Here is a 22,996-nt window from a genome sequence, read left to right as displayed (position 1 = left end):
TATTCCTGGTTGTCTGTCCTTTTCTTTCAGTTGGGTGTCCACTAAAAACACCAAGCAAGACCTTCTGCAGATATTTTGTGCTAGTAACTAGGATGTTATTATTTTTAATATGAATTGATATTGTTGCATACTTTTTCAGATAAGGAGGATCCACGTGATGAAATCCTTCCTGTCAGAAGCCATTTTGGATGAACATTTAACATGGCAGATATTTTCTGAACACAGAGCAAGAAAATCTCTAACCATGATGGACAGAACTGAAGGCTTTAATTATTGCTAATTATAAATCCAGAGATCATCACGTAAAAGGTATTGAACAAGATAAAAATAAGAAAATTAAAAATAAGATGAATTGGCTATCTTCATTAGATGGGCATTTTGGTGATTTAGGACTAACCAAAACATGGGGGTTCTCTATTTGCCTCAACCACTACAAGAAACTTCATAGGGAACCTAGCCACATGACTCTTGAAAGTAGCACCCTGGGAAAAGACATGTGCAAACTACTCAGAAATCATTTTTCTCTCATCTTAATGAGTGGCATTTTTCTGCTGTATTTAAGAACAGGCTGAATTTTATGAAACACGAAAAATAAAATATGGGCCTAACACAACTGCTCCGCTGTATCTGGAATTTTTTAAGTCTTAGTCTTCATACCTTTTGCATATTTAGTCATGCACTCTGAATCACATGAGGTAACATGTAATGGGAGGACTCCTGTCTAAAGGAGGAAAGCTTTTAGCTCACTTTTGAACTTTGTAGATAAAAGCAGTCATTCAGCTGAAGGCAGAATGATCAGCAGCCTTTCTGAAAGGCTAATGAATTCTACATTAACTTTGGTATTTTCCTGTCGTTTTACTGGATTTTCACTGACAGAGTCAGATGGGTACAGTCTGTCTGCTTCTGCTGATGCTAACTCTTTTACACTCACTGACATTTGGAATAAAATAATGCACCAGCAAACTCGGGCAACATGTAAAACTTGGCACGTCTGCAACTTGGATAGCTCAGACAGCTCTGACATTACTGGCTCAATGGAAACTGATGATGGGCAAGCCTGGACTAACGTTTAGAAAGTTCTACAGACCAACATCAGCAATAGGCAAACACAATTACAAATTTTTGAATAGGATAGCTAGAAGAGAAGGAAGCTCAGCCTACTCACCAAGGACATGTGTACTGTGTAGGTAATCAGCTGTACAATAGAAAACAGAATTTAGTATAATCTAATACTTAAGGCAAAAAGTTATCTTTCCCACAAAACTCTTGTACCCATGTGATAACCTATATTTTTTGGATCTTGCGTCCTCTTGGGAGGGTAAGGACAGTCAATGGTCTCTATTCCTAGCTTTGAGGCTGGCCCATTCTCTTGGCTGTCAATTAACCTGAGGCAGACTAGTCCACCCATCTGTAAAAATGAGACCATAGTATTGACTTCAATTTGTTAGATAAATACTCCCTGAGATAAGTAACACTGAGGGAGCAATCTTGCCTAGACACACCATTATAAATAACACAAAGGCCTTACATCCACTTGGGAAAAAGTAAAGAAACCTAGTTTATCTCTGGATAGCCCTTCTCAAGTATAGTTTCCCAAACAATCCCAGAAAACATGCTCTACTGCCCTGGAATATGACCTCACATGGCAGAGTGCTCCCAAGCTCAGGCAGCCTGACATAAGCAAAATGAAAAAAAAAAAAAAAAAAAAAAAAAAAAAAAAAAAAAGGGCAGAGCAGACACAGAGTGGAGAGAGAGGGAGCATCACACGTCTGCTCATTCTTCATGGTCTAAAAACATACTGCGTGATCTCTGACACAATATAAGCTCTGATCTCTGAGAAACTCCAAAAAGTCTCATTGCCCAGCACAGACACTGTTGGCAGCAGGAGATGGATGTACTACCTGCTGACAAGCTCTTTGCCTTCAGGCAGTTAGGTGCTTGTTCCTGAGTAAAGCAGTTTGCTCTCACCTCAGGGTTTAATTGGTTTGCCAAAGTATTGTAATGCACAAGTGGCACTGTGCTTGCCAAACACTTCCTCAGGTGGCCTACTTGACACCAAACAGCAGATGGCTTGCTGCCCATGCAGCAAAGGAGGTCAGTTTGGGCTTCCAAGAGGCTCATGGCTTGGTCAGACAGCAAGCAGCTGTGGAATTGTGGAAATGTTTCCAAGTGTTTTGCTTAAGGTACCTGCATGCTTTCTCTCCAATTCTGCCTCAACTCTTCTGCTGCTTCAATGCCTTCACCTGGAGATACCTCTCCGAACCAGATAAAAACAACTAACAAACTTCCCAGAGATTCATCTATTGGCACTCAAAAACATTCACATATTGGAGTCCAAACCAAAAAGCTCTTCTGTCTGCCAAGTTCTGGACAGACTACTACATCTACCCCATTCCTGCAGAATGCTACTGCTTTACATATCAGTGTTTAACATGGATAAGATGCATAGCCTTATATGAGTTTAAACTGGCTCTGTTCATTGGGGTGCCTTGCATACCTAACTGTAAGTGTGCATATTCTAATATCTCAAACAAATTGCTGTAGAATATGTTTTAAAAACCTACCTTGGCTAGGTTTTTAAAAGGCCTTTATGGCAGCCCAGGTATGACAATATTCATTACAGATGGTTTCAGAACTTAAATTCTATACTTGCCTTCACACTGGAGGGAAGAACATTAAAGACCTTCCAGATCTTACATTTCTATCATTCTTGCAGCACTTGACATTGCAGTATGACACACAGAAAGCTGATGACAGACAATAGAAAGTAAAATAGATAATACGTTGTCAGATCCCCAGATGTATTTAAAAGGAGTAATTTTCACTGCAGCAACTTGGCCCACAGATCTGACCAAAAATCAGGATAGGAGTTTAGCAGTTTTATAGATCTAAGAGCCATCCCCCTCTTTGCAAAGCTTCAGATAGTTATTCAGTACTGATAAATTTATGGAGTAGTCTAGGAACTGAAGGACAAATAAATACAGGATAGGTCAAGTGTTATTGTCCTTGTTTGTGACTGAGATTTTTTCAGTCAGGGATTGCAGTGCACATCACAAGTATATTCCAGAGAGAACATAAATGTGCAATAGAGCTATGCAGAGTTTGTAGCTGATTCAGCCCAGCTCAAAAAAGGAGTAAAATAACTGCCTGCTCAGCTTTACCAAGCTAGATTCAGTGCCCTCATCTATCACACCGTGAGTCTGGTTTCTCACACGTAGCCTCAGCTGCTTTTCCTCTTGAGCTAGAAAAGAGTAAACAACCTTGCAAATAAAGTGTTGCTAGCAATATTGATCCCACTGGCTATACGAAATAATGTGGATAGAGGTGGTTGTTCATTGTTGTTTTATTGAGCAGTATTAATTTAATTCCCAGGTTCCATAAACTTTTCAAGTCAATTGTTTAACCTGATAGTCCTCATGTTTTTTTCTTCTTAATGTTTTTGCTCCACTTTAATATATCCCCTTTCATTTCCTTTACAGTAAGTATTGGTCAGAAAGAAACAGCAGAAATTTCCCTTACAACAGCTACTATAGGATCCAATACTGATTTTAAAAAGGGAATAGAATTGTAGCCTGCTTTTTAAAAAAAGTCCAGTGAACCATAGCAAGAGGATTGTTTGGGAGCATTTGGAGAGATGACTGCTCTTGTGATATAACTTATTATCTTCACTGTATGAAGCAAGTAGCTGCAGTAACATCATACTGAGAATATTGAAAAGAACACTAACCAAATGGAAAGCTTAATGAACGTTTCTGATACAAGCTGTGTAGCAGCCTCAAGTCTAGTGGTACATGGCACTTAACAGGATCTGGCCCCATGAAAACTCATGTGCAGCGTGCAAATTAGAAATGAAAAATAAACAATCTTGCGCTAGGTATAGCCCAGATAGTTTCTAAATGATTTGATTAAGATCTGAGCGCCCAAAAAACAGAGGCTATGAATGGGCTCTGAATTGTGTATCTATGCCTTTTTTTTTAAAAAAAAACAAAAAACAAAAAACTTAACCTCACTTATTTCCTCTTGGTTCTTCACACAAGTTCAAGAATTCTCTCTGTGCTGCAACTGTTCTGCCCCTTTTTCAAACTGCATTTTCTTCTGGGGAAGGATCAGGCATCAACAGAAGAACAATCATTTTAACAGTTGAGCTCCCACCAGACTGAGGCCTCACAGAAGTAGGTCCAGGATGAATCAAGACAAAGTACAGAAAAACAGTTCAGCTACCAAGAGGAAAAGAGAACAAGTGACCACTGGAAGCAGCTACACAGATCAGCCACATGCAAAATGTTATGACAGAACAGGCAACTTAAGAGTGAGTTTTGTATTTTTCTCTTCCTCACCAGTAGCTTTCCTTAGCCTAAAGTAACTCACCAAAATTGAAATTATATTGGTGTGTTTTCGCCAGTCCATTTTTCTACACTCTGGCGTGGAAATTCAGCTTAAAAGATTCAGTCTTAAAGTTCAGTCCACTTTTATCCTCAGGGGGCCTCCTCGCTCCTGACTAGCTGGGCTCTTACTATGAGGCCATCATCCACGTCTCCAGTGATGGAGAACGCAGCTATAATAAGCCTTCAGTCCTTTTGACTTCAGCCAACAGGCTGAGTGCAGGCCGATATAGGGCTGCATAGGACCAGGCTGACTTGCAGCATCAAAACCACACAGACTGAAGACAACACAGTTAGATAATTAGGAGCAGTAGCCATTAGGAAATGGCCCAGAACAAAAAGAGGTTACCCAGCATGGGGCAGAAGAAAAAACATTGTAATCCCTATTTGGGCAAAAGGTTATAGAAAAGAGAAAGATGGATAAATTCTATGTATTTGAATTGTTTTGTATGTTATTATCATTTTACATCAACTTTAGAAGCAGAGTTTAGGTGGACTAAAGCCCAAGGGGCAAAGAAGAAACCCACATTATTTACAAACCTGCAGACATGTTCTTTTCCCGCTCACCTGTCCAACAAGAACTCTGCTTTTTTGTTTTGTAAGTGCAACCTCCATCACAGGCTTCAGCACCTCACTACACTATGAAACTTTCCAACCACAGGCTGCTTTTGGGGAAGGCCAGGGCACAGCCATTTGCCTGATGCCCAGTAGGCTAAAGGAAATCCAAAGGGTAAGCTAATAGAAATACTAGGAAATATTAGTCAGAAACCAGAATTTCCATTCAGGTAAAACTTCAGAAATAAATATAAAATTGGATATTTATTTCAAACTGGGGGAATCCTAAAAGTCCTGAAAGATTTGGGTCTCTGCACAATGCAACTGCAAGGCAGTGGTGTATCAGTCTGCCTTTGAGCTAAGGAGCACGAGAATAGGGTTTGCTTGACCTGTCAAACAACTCAATTTGTGGCCAGGGCTCCAAGGGCTCCTAGGCTCTCAGCTCCCACCAGTCAGGCAGACTGCCAAGGAGCTGGGCAGGAAGGAAACTGGGGAGGTTTCTAACAGAAAAAAACATCCCACTGGAAAATTTCCGACCAGTTCTAATAATGGGCCTACTTTTAGAGTCAGGTATGAAGCTGGCAGAAGGCAAGGTGATCCACAGCATATTCTTTTTAGATACTGGCTTATATAAATTTCTTAATATAGCAGACACATAACACCGACTGAAGTAATCCTTAAAAAGAATAGTCATAAATTCCTTCAAAATTCTCCACAGCAAACAACACTCTTCTTCCCAAGAATGATGACAATAGTTAACTGGTGCTATTCAGAAGGTAACATTTTCTTTGGTAAGGTCTCTACTGTGTTAGACAACCACATGTTCTTTTGGCAGCATCTCCAGACGAGCCTTGTTGGCAACATACAGCATATGCCTCGCTTGGAAAGACTGCATGAAAAAACAGCTCACTTTCCAGTTCCAATTCCAAGGTTTCATAAACTTGGCAAGGCTGACAACATAATCTGGCCTGACTGCAGGAATAACTAATGCCTGATGGGTAGCATCCTACAAAACTGCCCAAGATGCTCAAGCACACACAGATACTCTGCAAAGTGAAACCTTCTTAGCCCAACTTCCTGAGTACTAGCAGTTGACCAACCTACATACCGTTCATTATTCAGAGTCATTCTTGGAGGGTCAAGGTTGGGGTTCTCCATGGACTCCATCTGCGGACAGCGTAGGAAGTAGTAGAGGGTGTGGAGAGCATCAGGGGACCAGGAGATTGGTTGCTGCTGCCGAGTTTGCCGAACAGGGCTCATGCCTGGGCGGAGAGTGTTCAAGCACTGCATGTGGTGCATTGCTCGTGATACTAAATCACCTGCAGAAAAAGAAAGAATACAAAAGCATCACTTGACTATTCATCCACAAAGAATTTAAGTACACTTTTTCAGCAAAATAAAATCTCTGACAGCTCAGAAAAACGTCCTTTGTGTGCAAATATTCTTTATCCCCCACTAAGCCAACAGCTTCTCTCAAGCTGCCAATTCACAGGCTGTTATAAGGGAAATTTAGCTTTCTTTCAAATGACAAGTTATTAGTTAGAAAACACAGAATTAAACATCTCTCATTCAATTGCAATGATGCAATCATAACCATAGCTTTACAAATGATTTTTCCACTCTGTTTTAATGTTGTCTTTCTTCTCTTTCCAGTCATATATACCAGCTTCTTGCCTACCTCAAAAAACTGCCATTACCTTTGAAAAGTGGTCATGGCCTGAGCTGGGAGCATAGTTTATACAACGCAAAGCAAGTGGCACCAGTACAGATACTTTGTTCTGGTCCGATTGTTCGCTATTTTGTGTTAAAAGATTGTTCCCATTTCTTTCAGATGGGTTACCAGGTTCTATCCTCCCAGTCAGCTACTTGCGATAGACTAATGATGCTATATTCAATGTAGAAATTCCTTCTCCTAGGGGTCTGCTTCTCTCATTCTCACTTTAGCTGCAAGTTTCTCCAAAATAACAAGACCTTACTGAAATCTTATTTTTTAACAAACAAGATCTTATTAAAAAGTCTGTCTTTACCCTGCTGATTGTCACAAGCTGTGCCAAAAATTTTCCCTGAGCCTTAAAGGAGTCTCAATCCAGGGGCTTTCTGAGCTGCTCCGTTCTCTCGGTCTTCAAACTCTGGCAAATCTGCCTCTCTGTTACAGTACCAGTGGACTCAGTGGAAGGAGGATGCTTATGTTACACAAGTTCTGCTAGGAAAAGACTGAAACGCTGCAGATTCTTAAGAAGTTCACAGAGCAATCACTACAAGCTAGCAGCCATGCAGGGAGCCTTTAGTCACATAAGGTAGGTGTCTGTGCACCAAGCTTGTTTTGGGCACATCCTGTTTACTTGCCTTTTATTGTGGTGCATTACATGCCACATGACTGTACATGAGCTTTGCGATAAAGGTCTCAGATGCTACATTTTTAAGTAGTGTGACTGCCATCTCACTGGTATGAATGATTATTATAGATTACTATACATAGCTGGGGTCTGTTTTTTCCTTAGGAGAATCCTCTGTTCTTTATGTTCTACAGTTCCCTAAAAGTCTCACAGGAAATGTTACTCCATTGTGTCCTACAGTTACAATACTGGGAAAGGATGGAACTGAAATAGTCTCCCCATTTCAAAACTGGGTCCTGAGAAAGTGCCCTGAACTTACCATATGAAATATGAATTATTTTCACCTCTCCCTGAAAAGCTGCCTGATCATTTATGTCTAATAGTGAGACACAAGTAACCTCCAGCTGAATCCGTGGGGCACTAGTATTACACAGGTCAGGAAGAAATCTCTACAAAGCTACTGTATATCTAAACATTACAACATCATTCAGAGAGCTGGAGTGTTAAAACTTCAATCTGCAACATAAAACCACACCACTTGTTTGTTGTATAGTATATTCAGTTTACAGACCCACTTTAGAATGGAAAAGCCTTCTAATATCTATGCCTTTCTACTTCAGTAGATCCTGAATCTTTCTCTAGAATCCAAACATTTTATAAGAGTATCATGAATCCTCTAGCACTGGTACCTACACAGAAGCCTGCATGATTATAGAAGATAGGCATCTGGAATTTAAATTTCCAGCACAGAATAAAGTTCCTTCTCCCTTCCATACTCACTCTCTTCATTTTTTTGGCAATGTGCAAGAACATTTCCAAAAAGAAAAAAAAATCAGTAGGCAACTGTATCAGGAAATGTATTCACTAGATGTAATGACCAGAAGCAGGGCCAAAGCAGGGACTGGGAAGGGAGAAAGGAAGCTGTATTCAATCACAGGTCCATGCTACAAATGTTCTCTTGTGTTCCAGGATAAATAGAGGTGTGTTAAAGGAATTTGAAAACCTCAAATTAAGACAGGTTGCAAAATAAATGGCAAAACCCACAAACTCCTTGCTGGCCCCTGATGTTCATTAGCATTCAGATGGTGGAGTAATGCCAGCAGAAATGTTACAAGGATAAAGTGGACCAGGAAAACACAAATCATTTTTGTTTACTTTAAAGGAGCTTTGTAAGTAGTCTAGGAATGGAATGTTTCATTTGGTTAGCATTAAAAAAGAAAATTTGATGAAGTTTTTGTTACTGAACTGCTGTCAGATATCTTTTCTCCATTTTTTTTGTTCTTTAAGCAACCAAAAAGCTTTCTCTTGAATATCCTGCACCCTGGACTTTTCCACTGCATAACCACTAAAAGAGAACCCTTTTAGCCATCTGAGGGAGGTGTCACTGCTGTGTTCCATTACAGTACAAGAAAGCCTCGAGAGGTATCTAGACAGAAGCATCCATCTTCCACTGGCACTGATACCACTGATATCACCAAAAGGCTAGAAAACCCACATCTTATAAATTTCTAAGATGAATTAAAGTAATCTAGCGAAACAATCTCATTTTCATAAACAGCACCATGAGACGATTAAATCTTCACAACGTTGGCCAAATACTATTTATGCTGTAAACAACGGCAACACTCCCGCTGACCTCAATAGCAGAGGAACCAGCTCTCCTACTTCATTGAAAGAATTCCACGTTCAGTCACACCTGAAACTTACTCAGTTCGGAGATGCTTCCTACACAAGTTGCCAGGAGAGACTGCTCTAAAGTTCGGAGTTCCAGCTGGGCATACGCATCAGCCCGCCCGTCACTGCACACAGAGCCATCGTTGTACGGGCTGAAGTAGGCCGGCAGAGAGAGCACACCTGGGGAAGACAGTAAAGAACAGCTATAAGGTTACAGGAGTGGAAAAGCAAGTCTCTCTACTGATAGTAGTGACAGGGAACTTAAATACAGAATTTGCTCCTTTATCAGTCAGCAGACTCAAACTCTTTTGAATGGTTCAAACAAAATCAAATAGTGCTGTAAATACCATTGGAACAACTGAAACAGTGCAATTGGGCTCTAGGGAGTAAAGCTGGTTGTTTCTACAGCCTGTAAGAACTAGAAACAAATTACAGTTGAGATAAAACTGCATGAAAGCTTCAGTGAAGCCTCTAATACTGTTTATACAAAAACTTGGCTGTGCACACACAGGTCGCCTTTGAACAGCTGTAGGCAGATAGCTAGATATAGGAGCCTGATTTTTAGGGGTGCGGTAGATAACCTCAAGTCCATCTAAGGTAAACAGTAGCTACAATCCTTGCAGCTCCAAAAACAAGACATGGGTTATGCCAATTCTTTGATTCTGTAGGCAGTCTCAAATGTGTAGATTGTAGCTTTTTGGTTTCTGCATGTGTGAACCTTTGGATATGCCAAGCTACACCCCTACACCCACAAGTTTGGAGGTTGACTATATATTTTCACCTCCATAAATGACCCCACCCCATTAGAGACTTAGATTAGAAAGATAATTACATTATACACATGCATTTACCACACATACTCTTCCATTCTTAAGGATATGTCAAAGCATTTTTTTCTTTTTGCAAACATGAGCGTTAATGCATAGTAACTGAACTGTACTACTGATCTGCAAGCAGTTTTGCGTGGCTGTGATTGGGATCCCAGCTTGCTTCATGCATATGCTTACAACTCTCTGTATTGCTGGCAAACTAGAGGTCATTTGTGTGAGTTGGGTGGGAATGGCAGCGAAGACTGCGGGTACTACAAAAAATCTGACATATGGCTTCATGTTAAGATGAAAGCTGTCATCAAAAGGGGCAAAGTCATTTGCCTCCCCACAGCCATGCTTTCCATCCCTCGTTTTTGGGTTGAGCATGGCAAATCTGCAGCCACATTGCAAGTTAGTGCAGCGTATGGGGCCAAAAGAATAATATCATCTTCCCCTCCCTTCTACCAAAAGCCAGTTAGTTGATTAGGTTTTCTTCAAATTAGTGAGCTAAACTGTTTCACCCTGTGACAGTACGACTACTCTATGAGACGCAGAGCAAAGGGTGGGAACGTGACCTCTACAGGTGATGTGAAGCAGGGAGCAGGGATATGCGACCGAGGCTGCAGCAGGGGAGTCCAAGACGGTGGCAGCCTACAGGGAGAGCCAACGAAATGTCGTGTGACACTCCATCCACAGCGCAGGTAGGTTCTGAAAAGCCTTTTGCAGTCACATCAGCCAGTGCTCCCAGATCTTGCTGTTTAGTTGCTACCACATTTTTTAATTATGAATCTATCACACAATCCCAGCAATATATCCCAGGCCTGAGTTTTTTTCTGATATCACACCAGAATTCCTAGAATCCACTTCTTCCCATTCTCTTACCCTGCTTCACCCTGTATTTTTATTTTTAATCTTTGTCCTTGCATAGGCACACCAATAAAATTCAGTTCAGACCTACATTCCCTTCCCACCGTTCAGTGCTAGCTGCGGAAATAATCTGTTCATGTTGCAGTGACCTTCTGTCACTTAGGTGCTGTGAACTCTTGTCAAACAAAACCCTGTCGGCTGAACTACAGCACATTGGGAAAGACCTTTGTTTCTTTGTCTTGACGTTTTCTTTTGAAATTTTATACTGAATTGATCTCTCCTACCCTTTTCACATCCTCTTTGCATCCTGCTTGGTGGCAAAGCCAAGGATTACATCAAAAACTTCCTGGACATTTTGAGGATAAGAGAATGATTTATCTCATTGTGCTTCTCCACTGTACATTACTGTTAGTTAGCAGAGAAAACTCTGCCAATCCCCTCTGCAACCTGAATAATTAGGAAGTTGAGGCTTTAAGAACTAACAGAGGGTCTGGCTGCATGCAAACTAGAAGAGCTCGCTAAATACACTGTAGCCTCCTATACAGAGCCTAGGCCACTTCCTTTTCCACGTTAATACCATGAAAGGATGTTTTAAGACATATGGATTGAATTTATGACAGAGGGAGAATGAAAATAGACTGATCTGTCAAAAATTTCAAATAGAGGTGCATAGCTCTACAGAAGTGAAATAAGAAACTGGCTGTTACATTAATAAACCAAGCAGGAGTGGGGGGGGGAGGGGGAAAGGTGCACATTTCCTTTGCCAGCCGGTTTCGGTTGGTTCTGTTTTCTATCAGGGAACTAAAAATAAGATTTGTAGAATAAATTAGACTGGCCCACAAATGAAACATTTTCTGAGCTTTTCAGTTAATAGTTTGCCAGGTGTCGTGGGTGAGAGGAAACAGTTACGATTTATTTGCTTTTGGAAAAATTGCTCATACAAGATAGTCATGGATAAGATATATGTTCTCACCTGCCTCGCTACAGCTGAGGGATATCCCTATGATTGAGGGAGAAATAAGGAAGTTACTGAGGCCCCGGACATGAGCCAAAGCGCTGGGATGTCACTGGGCAGTTCCCCGCAGGTGGCAGAAGGCTTTGCACCAGGCCCTCCTTACGCGACCCTTCACGAAGGCTCGCCGGCTCGGGCCGGCCTCCAGCAGGCCCGGGAGCGCAGAGCCCCGCTCCTCGCCACGCTCTCGCAGGAGCTGCCGCACGGGCGGCGAAGCAGGAACGCACCCCACAGCACCACGGCGCACCTAGGGCTGTCGTCAGCCGTGCCACACGGTGGCATCTGCTCTCACCTCTCCTCCCACCGAAACGGAGAAATTCACGGATAACTGATGTTCTGAAGGCATGAACTGGAGGGGCATCTGTATTTTTATATTTGCGGCAATGCTGGTCTTAATTAAGGCTAACTGAACAAGCAGAGCTGTAACTGAAATAAATCAATTCATGTCTAAACACTTTCTTTCTGTTTGAAATTATGTTAAAGCTGTGAATTTGCTTCATGAAGCTCAAGAATGTGTCTCCCCCATGCAACACCACCTAATTACGGCGCAGCAGCAATCCACCCCGGCAGGTATACCACTGCTCTTGAAATATTTTCGCTGGTGTAGGTTATGTTGTATGCCTCACATTTAACCCTGGCTGTACCCTGGCAGTCTGGTCACTTTTTTTTGTTTTTTTGTTTTTTTTTTTAATTATCCAAAATTTAAGTAGGAGATTCAAGTCCAGGTGAAGTTAGTAAGGGTCTATTAATTTTAGTGTGGCTTAGATCAAACCTAAAGAGCGCAACAAGCTAAGAAGTCACCTCTCTAGGTTAGAGCGAGGTAACCCCTCATAGCAGCCCAATTGAAAGCACATTCGTAGCGCTGCAATCAAGACGTCGTTGGCTAACAGTTTGTCTCCACAGCCTTTGAAATAGCAGCTGGAAATAAAGGCATATTTATTCTACCTCAGTTAATATACAAAACCTGTTCATGGGCATTTGCTGCCAATACTCTTAAAAAGCAGTCACGACTGGGTAAAGTTCCAGCTAGGCAGTTAGTTAAATTGAAATTATTCTGCTTGCCTAAAGATTTTGAAATTGTTGTCTGTAATTTGAAGCTTTTAAATAGCAACTGAAAATGTTTCCACAGTCTGAGCTAGGTCCACGGAAAAAGTCTGCTCACACTCTTGGATATCTTTCCGCTTTGAGAGGTGCAGCAGTTACGCTGAGAGCTTTGGCTAGAAGGTGCCTGCTCCCATGAGCTGGCCCGTGCAAAGCTCAGCGCGGTTCCCCTGAGCTGAGCAATCAGTCCAGCCCCCAAGTGGGGAACTTTCTGCAAGGAACAGCAGGTTGAGCTCTCTGTTTAGAGTCTGCTATCAAGTTCTGCTCTTCTGATACCAAGACAGATGAAAACACATAGGTTTTTAACTGAATTTTAAGATTTAAATGTTTCATAATCTCATTTCAGTTAATTTTTAAACCGCTCATGTTACCTCCACACTTCATGCTCTTTGCCTGTTACATTCATGCAAAAGGACTGGCCGCCAACTTTCCCTTGCTTCAATGAATTTCTCTGTACCTTCTTAATTTCAATACCAACTACTTTAATCTAAATCCTTCATGTTGGGAGACAACTTCCTAGTGATTAACATGTCAGCTGTTTGAGGATTTTCAAACTCTTACATGATGTCTGGAGGTTAAGATGGGGCCACCACAAATGGCAAAGAGCCAAGAAGACTTGTCTGAAAAGTACTTGAAATCTGCTGTCTGGGCTTCCTCACAGAAATTGCCCAGAGTACTAACTCTGTCATGTTAGAAATGTGCAACCTGAAGTCCAAAGACTCTGTACTTATGACAGATTAAGCAAAGAATTACAAATCTCATTAGGACAAAGGTGTACAGAGCAAATTACAGAGAAAGAAAAAGAGGTCTTTTTTGGATAAACATAGTTAAGTCTATGAGACAAACACCATGTGTATTGACTTTTCCCCTTGGTCAGAACAACAAAAAAGAGAAATCTCCGGGTCAGGAATTTCTTTGTGTTTGCATTACACCTAAAACATCAGGGATCAATTACTGATCACTACTATAATGCAAAATCACAACAACTGGAGACAAGTATCTATTTGGAGAAAACAAGCCAGAAATTAAAGCACTCAAAAAGTTCAGGATCATCTTTAAATATGACAAATTGTTTCTAACAGCCCTTACTACTGCAAAAAGCCATGTACGTGAAATCAGAGCTCCTATGAATATGCTGGGGAAATATATTAGGAAATAAAAAATAAGAACAAATGGTCATGGTCTCCAGCATCGACATACTTTTTTCAATGGTTAGCTTATGATAATTTCTGTAAGAAGTATTTGCAGAGGTGGGACAGACAGATGATCCCAAAGAACTGAGTTGTGATTTGAAACGCCCAAAATTTTGAAGTCAGGTGGTGATGCCCTGACTCCACCAAAGAGAATGGCCAAATCCCACCGATTTCAATGGCCCCAATATTTTACCCAGTAAAAACCTAATCCACTTGCAGATGCAGTTCCCACATTGGAAACTGGCTGTGACATCAAGACAGCTGCCACCTTGCACAAAGTCCTGCAATTCCTCATGGCAATGAGTATTCAAGGCTTTCCTTGTTTTCTGTTTCACATTCTACCAAGCAGCACAATGCCACACAGTCCCTCTTGCCAGTCAGTTCAGTATGGACACAGAGTACAGACCACTACCTAGAATCAGTGCCAATTCCCGGAGCCCTGTGTTTTCTCCTTGCTGATCTACTGTTACACTGCTAAGAGAACTCAGCCCTCCTTGATTTTATGAAATACATTCTGTCAGAATTAGCTTGCTATAGAGAGGAACAAAAATCAGGCAATCAGTATTCCTCATACAATATACTCAAGTCTAAACATGTCAGGCTCTATAATAAAGTACAGTCATGCTACACATTGTGAGAAAGACTTGTTTATTGGGAAACAATGCATAAAATTGCTAATGTATAGGAAAATAATGTGCTTCTGGTATAAAGCAGGCATGCATCTCTTTCAGTTTGTCTCCATCAAGAGTGAGAAAAATCAAACACAGTTGCTTGTATCTGCACCCGCATTTAACAGTAATACTGTATTTCAAAACATGAGGAAAAGAAGGAGATGGAGGAGCTTCAGCACAGATAGAATCATAGAATTATAGAATTGGTAAGGTTGGAAGGGACCTCTGGAGACCATCTAGTCCAGCCCTCAAACGAGTGGCCCGCATGGGGATCGAACCCGTGACCTTGGCATTATTACCACCATGCTCTAACCAACTGACGTAAACCTACAGAAGAGATTTTTACATTTTCTGCAAGTGCTCAGCTGAATCTCTCCATTTAAGTGCTGCTGTCTTCATTGGCCAATTCTGGAGATACCTGGTCAAATCACTGAGTGCTCCTGTAAGTTTCTTGTTCTTGGTCTCATAACTTGTAGACATATTAAATTAAGCCTCTTCACAAACACATGCACAAATACAAGTAGACAGAATTGTCAGTTTGCCATGAAGGAAATCTCTGGGCTAATACAATGGGAGATCTGTGATGCCATGGGTAACTGTGCAGACCAGTTACTGGTGTATTTGGGGTGCACTGCGGCATGCAAAGTTATAGGATGGGATTGACCAGCAGTTATGTAAGTCTAGATATATTGCATTTGCCCACGGATTGGGAAGGAAGGATTGGCACCAAGAGCAGCTGCACACCTGAATAGCAACGAGAAGTGAAAGTAAAAGATAAAGCACTGGGCAGGGCATCCTAGAGAAAGTTGTATGACATCCACATACAGCATACTGAGCTTGAAGCACAAGCAGAGTCTTTGTTCTTCGTTCTTGGTGCTCACGTTACAATACAAAGTAGTTTGCCTGGACTTAAATAATGTTTTTAGAAAGAAGTGTTGTCTTAAAGCACGCAGTCTAGTACTTGCTTTAGCTCTATGTCAACAGAAGTTACTTGACTGAAGTATCAAAATGCTCCAAAGTAGAGTTTACAGGTATTCTGAAAATCCCTTACTCCTTTTCTGGGGTCCAAGTCACTGCAAAACCATATGTTCCGGAAGTGTGTGAAAGCACCAGAGCTCACAGATTCTGCGGTGGTATGAGTCTTATTACATTACCATTCTGCACACACTGCCATACAGAAAGATCAGAAGCCTACTCTCAGTCATTGCCAACCCTTAACTGCCTCCTTACTCCTAGTGAATTACTTACTCCTAATTATGCCTTATATTAATACTACACTTTCAAAAGCTCAACGCACTTTGCCTCACTTTTGCTATGAAAATGGTAGAATTGGGTTGGAAGTTAGAGGGGAGAAGGTAGAAAGTATCTATAACTATTGGAATTCAACTAGGACATCTGAGATTCTAAATGACTATAAATGCAGAAGGACTTAGGTTTAGTACTGATTCAGTATTTACTGAGTCATTAATTCTACTTCCATATCCCTGTGGTCTTCTGGACAACCACTAACCTCGCTTGGCCCCAAATGCTTAATTGAACATGACCTCAAAGGAACATGGCTTATATTTTAAAGACTGCCAGAAAGCATAGCAAATTTTATCTTCAGCACTAGCAGCATATGTTGCAAGATAAAAGGTATTAGTGCTTTTACAAGATGGTGAGTGTCCACATATTCATTTTATTAATGAGGAAACAGAGAAAAAAGGAGAAGCAACTTACCAAGCCTGCACAGTGTCAGAACCAGCTCTCTGCACAGTCCAGATCTCCCAACTCAGAATCCCTATGGCCTCAGACATCATCTGTATGAAAGTGGCCAGCACTGAACCATTTGTCTCACCTACCTGGATCCAGAGATCTGAAATTAATGGCATGATTGCAAGGCTTTACGTATTGGATCTAAGCAATCTATTTTAGATAGATCTCTGTTATTATTAGTCATAATAAGAGAGAGAATAGGATCTTTGATCTAGTCTTAGTACACTAAAAAAAGTGCAAAATGCCATACTTTTATCTAACAAACTGTAAATTATTCCTAGTACTATCACTACAGCTACTTTTGAAAAGGAGCATATGTGCTAAAGTACATCTTTAAAACTGGGCTCATCCATTACAATTTTGCCCATGGGGCTTTCATGGCACTGAATTTCTAGTCTGAGGGTAGGCAAAGACCCACACGATGCCATAATTTGAGCACTCTATGTTTCCAAGATTCTTACTTTCAGGATCCAGTAAGATGCATTAAAGAAAAGTCCTGTATTGTGCTACAAATATCAAAAAAAAAAAAAAAAAAAAAAAGAATGCTATATGAAGCACAGTATAAACAGATCATGAACACTGTGAAAGAAACATAAAACCAAAATCACGTGCGTGGTCCACAGGCGAAAGACCTGTCATTAACTAGCTGTGTAAATCCTGAGCAGTTTACTCAATCTCAGTATTCTAGCTCACTTATCTGTAAAATGGGGATATTGCTTCATTCCCATCAAGGGCGGCCTAACAGAAGCATCTTTCTTGCCTCATTTCTCACTCTCATCTAACTTCTCCATGCTACTCAATGCTTCAGCTGTCTTCATTTCCTGTATGTGTCAATAGTAAATTTTTTGTCCTTTAGCAACAGTGTATCTTTTATTTGCATATCCCTTTTAACTCTCCACTATCCCAAAGCTCTCTGAAACACAGCTACTTCTGAGATGAAAGGAAACAGTACTGTGATAATGTGTAATTCCACCTCAGGCAAGTTGATCCTACAAGAAGAGAAGCTTTACCCGACTTAGAGGATTAAGAAAGGCAAATAATAGATTTTCATGAGGATACAATAGTGGGACAGTTATTCTGACAACCACAGCAAAAAAATACTGTAAGAAACAACATGTAAAAACTAAACTAAAAAAATAAATGCCAATATCACAATAAGAAACATGCTCAGTAAAGGACTGAAACTCCAGAAACACTGAGTTCTTTAGTACCATTACTGTGGGGATTAGAAAGCTTAGGCGGACTTAGTATCTCTTTCTCTATTTGTTCAGAATTTCTTAGAGATCTCTGACTTGGATACTTTCACAGTAAAAGCAGCTTTGCCTGGAGTAACCAGTGGGACTGCAGCATAAGTCTAGGAAAACTGCAGGCACTAGCTAGAGCCCAATACCCTCTACAGTACCCTCTTCTAAGCCATTTCTTATTGTTTCACTGTCCTTCCTGAAATATGGGCTTTGAATCATGCCCAGTTCCCCAGATGTCATCTGACTAAGTTCTTTGTACATGCCATAATGACCTCTCTTTACTTGTGTTCAATTCTCCTATTTATACATCCAATGATCAGTATGCTTGCCAAACACGAAGAGGATAATAAATTTGTATCCTCTGTCACTCTAAGTTCCTTTTCTTAGGGGATGTCTAGATGGAGAATCTGACCAAGACAGCTACTCCAGAATAATCCCATGCAACTGCTTCTCAGTGTACTCCCAGTACCAAGCAAGCACTCTGGATTAAAAGGGCTTTTACTCCAGAAGAGAGTGCAGGGTGGATGTAGCTGCTCTGTAAAGGGGGATTAAATGTGCAGCCACGAACAGGACACGCAAGTGTGCAGGCATGCCTCCACAGGCAAGGCTAATGCCAGGGGAGGCTATGCAGCTCGATCAGCCTGCAGATGCCGACCTGCATGGCAACACACACCTAGTCCAGAGTAATCATTAAAAAGAACTTACAGAACTTACTATGCGACCCCTACCCATCACTTTCTTTAAATGGCCAGATAAAATCTGTTCTCATTAAGACCTTCCTGGCTGTTGCATCAATCAATGACTTAAAATATCAAAGCATCATAATAGTTGTTTATTCCATGCTCATTTTAACAAAAGTCATAAACAAACAGGAACGCAAGAGTAATTGAACTATTGCTTCTGAAGCATCCTAAAGCAGTATTTTTTTTAACATAAGTCTAAGATCATCTCCACCCACTGTCAGCAATGCAAGCCCTATGATGCACAGCTGAGCAGTTTTGACTTTGTCTGGGTAAAATACACATCTGTCATTTAATATATGATAAAATTTTATCTAAACAAAACATAGCATAGTCCTGAGTTCACTTGATGCATAAAGTCTGACCTCAAGAGGGCAAGGGTCTGGAGTCTCGCTGAGATGATCACATGCATGCCACACTTGTAAATGATAGTGATTCAGGTTTTGAGTCACTGACCAGACAACACAAAACTTAGGAAGGGTGTATCCTGGGTAGTTTACAGGAAAAAAGACACTATATTGTAGGTTTCATGAATAGAGCTAATCTCTGATGTTGTTGACACCACAGCTACAGCAAACTGGTCACACTAGTACTAACCTGCATGCATAGTTCATGAATCACAAGCTTTGTCATTTTTATCTAAGAACTGCCTAGAGCCCACATTAGGTTGGCTGAATGCAAGTTTGGGGGACAAGTATAAACATAAACCTTCACCACACAGAAAATAATGCTCATACCTGAAAATAAAATCCATGTGCCATTAGACTGGGTTATTTACTGACCAGCAATATTTGAAAAGAACTAAAGACCAGCAGCAATTCTATCACAGAATAGAAGCTATTCCTCTTTTAATTTTGATTTCCTCAAACAAACACTCCTGAAAGTATTTGGCAGACCATTTTTTTTTCCACATTACTGCGAATCATTTTCATACCACTAAAAATATTTTGCAATTCTGTTTCCTTACATCAAAGCATCCTGGAGACCTTACAAACAATGACCAATTGTTTTGAGAAACTCGGAACTGGAATTGAGGAAATCCACTTACTGACCAAGTCCTGAATTCTGCCTTCTATCTTTGCAGTATCTTGGCCTGTTTCTCACGTTATCTGTACTTCTAATGGACTATTTCATACCATCTACATTCATACTTGGCTTTCTTCCATGATGTATCCCAATTGTCTGGCTTCTGGCACCCACTTCACTCTCCACATCCATATCTACATTCTCCCCTCTTGTTCTGCATCATAAACTCATCATCATAACGTATACACTCTCCCCGGATTCCAGCCTTGCAAGGTCTAACACCAATTAGAAACAACAGTAGATACAATGGCAATTTTCAAATGTACTCTTTAGTACTATCGATACCATAAAAATTCTGCACTATTTTTAAAGCTAGCAAAAAAAGAAAAAAAATACACTACAAGACTTTGTCTTGTCCTTTACACTGCTAAAGTGCCAAATGCATTTCAAAGTCTAAGTCTCTCGGTTGTAGCCATTTATATTTTGTATAAAAAGCATAACATGTGTACTTCCATTAGGGCTCTAAATATAACCGCCCTAAGCAAGTATTCACTTTTCAAACAGTACCTCTTTGAGTTTTGTTTTCAAAAGAATGTTGTTGCCACTGTATTATTTATAGACATTTACATTAGGATCTAAATACTTCGTTAGGAAACCACTCAGATTAATGGATCTGCAGCATTGTTTTAATACTCTAAATAGCTTAAAGAAAAAATAGATCGCCTGTATTTTTATTACAGAACAGCCTCTTTTTGGCGTAAGTATAAATAGCAACACTGTTTATAGTGCTCAGACTGGATGGGCATGGTTCTTTGAAGAATCTGGAAACACTACCACATGTCTCTGATTTCTAACATGGTATCTGTGTTAGAGAAGTAAAATTAGAATCTCTAATATTTTTTAAACAGGGAAAGTACGTTTTGATATCTTTATTATACATGTGCACCATAGCTGTGCAATGGATTCAAGCACTTAAAAATTGATTTTGCTGGTGCGCTGCTTTACTAAGGCTCTATCGCATGGAAAAAATGCAGTTATACTGTTTCCTACCAAGCGATATTAAAAAAAGCTGAAACTAGTAACAGAGAGAATCAGGTCATTGTCAATGTTATTTTCTTGCTACTCTGAACATAACTATTTGTTCAGGTGACCTCCTTCGGCTGAAAGGCTGGAAAAACAGGAAAAATTACCTTATGACAGAAGTAAGAGGCAGGTATTTTTTTAGAGCAAGACAGGTTCACATTACTTCACAACACCGCACACACACAGGGACACTGACAACGTCCTCAGAAGGAATAATACTGCATAGCTTCCAGAAAGCGTGCACAGATGTGCCAGAATGGCTTTGGGAAGACAGCAGCCAGCAACCCAAATACAGAGGTGGTTGTTCTCAAAGACAATAAGCAAGAGTTGTAATGTTGTATCACAAATGTCTACAAGAGAGAACCAAAAATATTTCTCTGAATGTTATAACCCCCCTGCTGCTAACTGTAAAATCAGGTGGCATTTCTTATATTTTTGCTACAAGAGCAGCTGAACTCTATCTCCATCACTGCTGGAAAATTCTGAGGGTCCTGTGGCACAGAAAAATTCCAGCATCTCTCACACTAGTTTTGAAGATTAAGATTTCATGTAATCTTCCTACAATTCTTGATGGAGGTGAAGGAGAGTTGGCTCTCAGAGCCAGCCTTTTTAGTAAAGAAAAATATCATTGCTGGAAAAAACTTTTCTAAAACAAATCATCATAGCATTAAATTCTGCCTATAAAACATCTGTAGCCATCAGGCTGTAAGACGAAATTGAATTCTTCTTTCGTTGGTTCTCTGCTGAACCCAGACAATGCCATGTACATTGCAGTTCTCTCTCAGACGACATCGTGCAACATCTCTGCTGCTGTGTAACAGAGATGCACAGCATGAAAGTACTTGAAAAGGTCCATACCACATAAATAATCACATATCACATAAGTAATCACGTTTTGGATCCAGCTGTTTGTATGCAACCATTGTATCCTAGTGACATTAATAACTCAAGATTGCTGCCAAGAAAAAAAAAAGTTTTTTTTTTTTTTTTTTTTTTTTTTTTTTTTTTTTAATTGTCACAGAGGAAAGCAAAAGCTAGAACCACAGCAGACAGATATTTGGGAAGGCTCCACTATATGAGAACCTCTTTCCCACAAACTGCAAACCTTCTCTTTCTTTGACCAAATATATAAAGAAACAATTCAAATGAAGATGGTTCTATTAAAACAGGACAAGTTGGTAAAGGCTAGAACTAGACTTCACTGCAGGTCAGCTAAGGGAACTTCAAAACACAGATATGGAACAAGTAAAGATCAGAATGGGAATAAGACACAGCACTTAGATCCAAAACTCAGTCCAGAGTGCAGATGCTTTTGGAGTTGCAGTTTTACTATAGGCCCATCTTTTCCTCAAACGAAATACAAAAGTACTGGGGAAAGGAGCGTAAAGACGACGCATAGAGCTTGGGAATAGATACAAGGTCAAAGGATAGGTCCTTTCTGGTCAAAGGACCAGAAAGAAAAGTCACCACAAGGAGGAAATAGTGATGGAACGGGAGAAAGACTGGAAAACAGTCCAACAAGGAAGAGTCACTTCTGTTCTCCTAACACGTATTTTGAAAATATTTTATTTTTCCTAAAAATTTGCAGGATCTCGAGGAACTCATAATATTCTATATTTTTTAACACTAACGTCATTGTCTCTGCACCTCATCCCTGAAAAGCAGCATAACGAACAAATGGTGAGCCAACAGAGTTTGGGCATTGCTCCTCTTAATACTGATGAAATCTGATGTACATTGTAGCCAACTAAGCAGCCATTCAGTTTCCACACCTATTCTTGTGGGTTAGTTTCAAGGCCATCACAATGAGACATAAATGTAAAAGAGCCCTTTTTTAATACCATGCTTTGAAACCTTAAGATACTCGGTTTGGTTTTGCTCTTTTACAGTTCCTCAGGGAAAAACAACCAGGCAAACATGGACAGAAAAGCATTACTCTCTCCTTCCTACCTATTTTCTTCAACATCCTCTTTACTTTCCTGCACTATTCTTTCTAATAAATCACTGATTTACTGTTAGGGCCCTGCAGGCCTGACCACTGCCTCTTCATCTCAGCAGGAGCCAAATGATGATTGAGATGCCAATGTATTAGGCTGGCCTGATTCAAAGAAGGATAAGGAACAAAGCATTTGTGCAGAGCAAAGATAAACGAATTCAGATCAAGTGCCAAGCTATTTTCTGTGATGGATTAGCACCTTTCTTTGACCTAATAATGTCAAGCGGTCTCCATGCTGACAGCAACTAATGTGGAAATATCTGTGCTCCATGAAGCCAGTAGGAATTGTGCTCTCCAGCTGCACAATAATTTTATTTGTATTTTGCAGTGTCTCTCTCTCAGGCGTACACTGTCTCCTTCATCTCACCTTGAGAATATCATTACCATGTCCACCAAATTATCTCTAGAGCACAGGTGAGAGGCTTCTTCCACTCCCTCTTGGATTTTCTCCCTGTAATCTCATTTTTACTGCCAAACTTGCTGATTGCAGCTAACATTTATCAGTCCTTACCTCCTGGCTAAGGACTGGATAGAAGGGCTTTCTTCAGAACC

The 22,996-nt window shown here is 40.4% G+C and overlaps 1 protein-coding gene across 1 annotated transcript in view; it reads right to left on the bottom strand.

Moving 5' to 3' along the window:
- ABTB2 (ankyrin repeat and BTB domain containing 2) overlaps positions 1 to 22,996 on the bottom strand; it is a 141,498-nt gene that overhangs the window by 41,864 nt on the left and 76,638 nt on the right. Inside the window, exons 2-3 of the mRNA XM_062576394.1 lie at positions 8,981 to 9,127; positions 6,046 to 6,256 (exon numbers count right to left, since the gene is read on the bottom strand). Coding sequence (XP_062432378.1) covers positions 6,046 to 6,256; positions 8,981 to 9,127 — 358 coding nt within the window. The remainder of the gene's footprint in view (positions 1 to 6,045; positions 6,257 to 8,980; positions 9,128 to 22,996) is intronic.

The sequence above is a fragment of the Rhea pennata genome, chromosome 5, assembly GCF_028389875.1.
Source record: "Rhea pennata isolate bPtePen1 chromosome 5, bPtePen1.pri, whole genome shotgun sequence".
In the NCBI taxonomy this organism is placed as follows: Eukaryota; Metazoa; Chordata; class Aves; order Rheiformes; family Rheidae; genus Rhea; species Rhea pennata.
The sequence above is the reverse complement of the archived record's forward strand: the minus strand, read 5'-3'. Positions and strand labels throughout refer to the sequence as shown.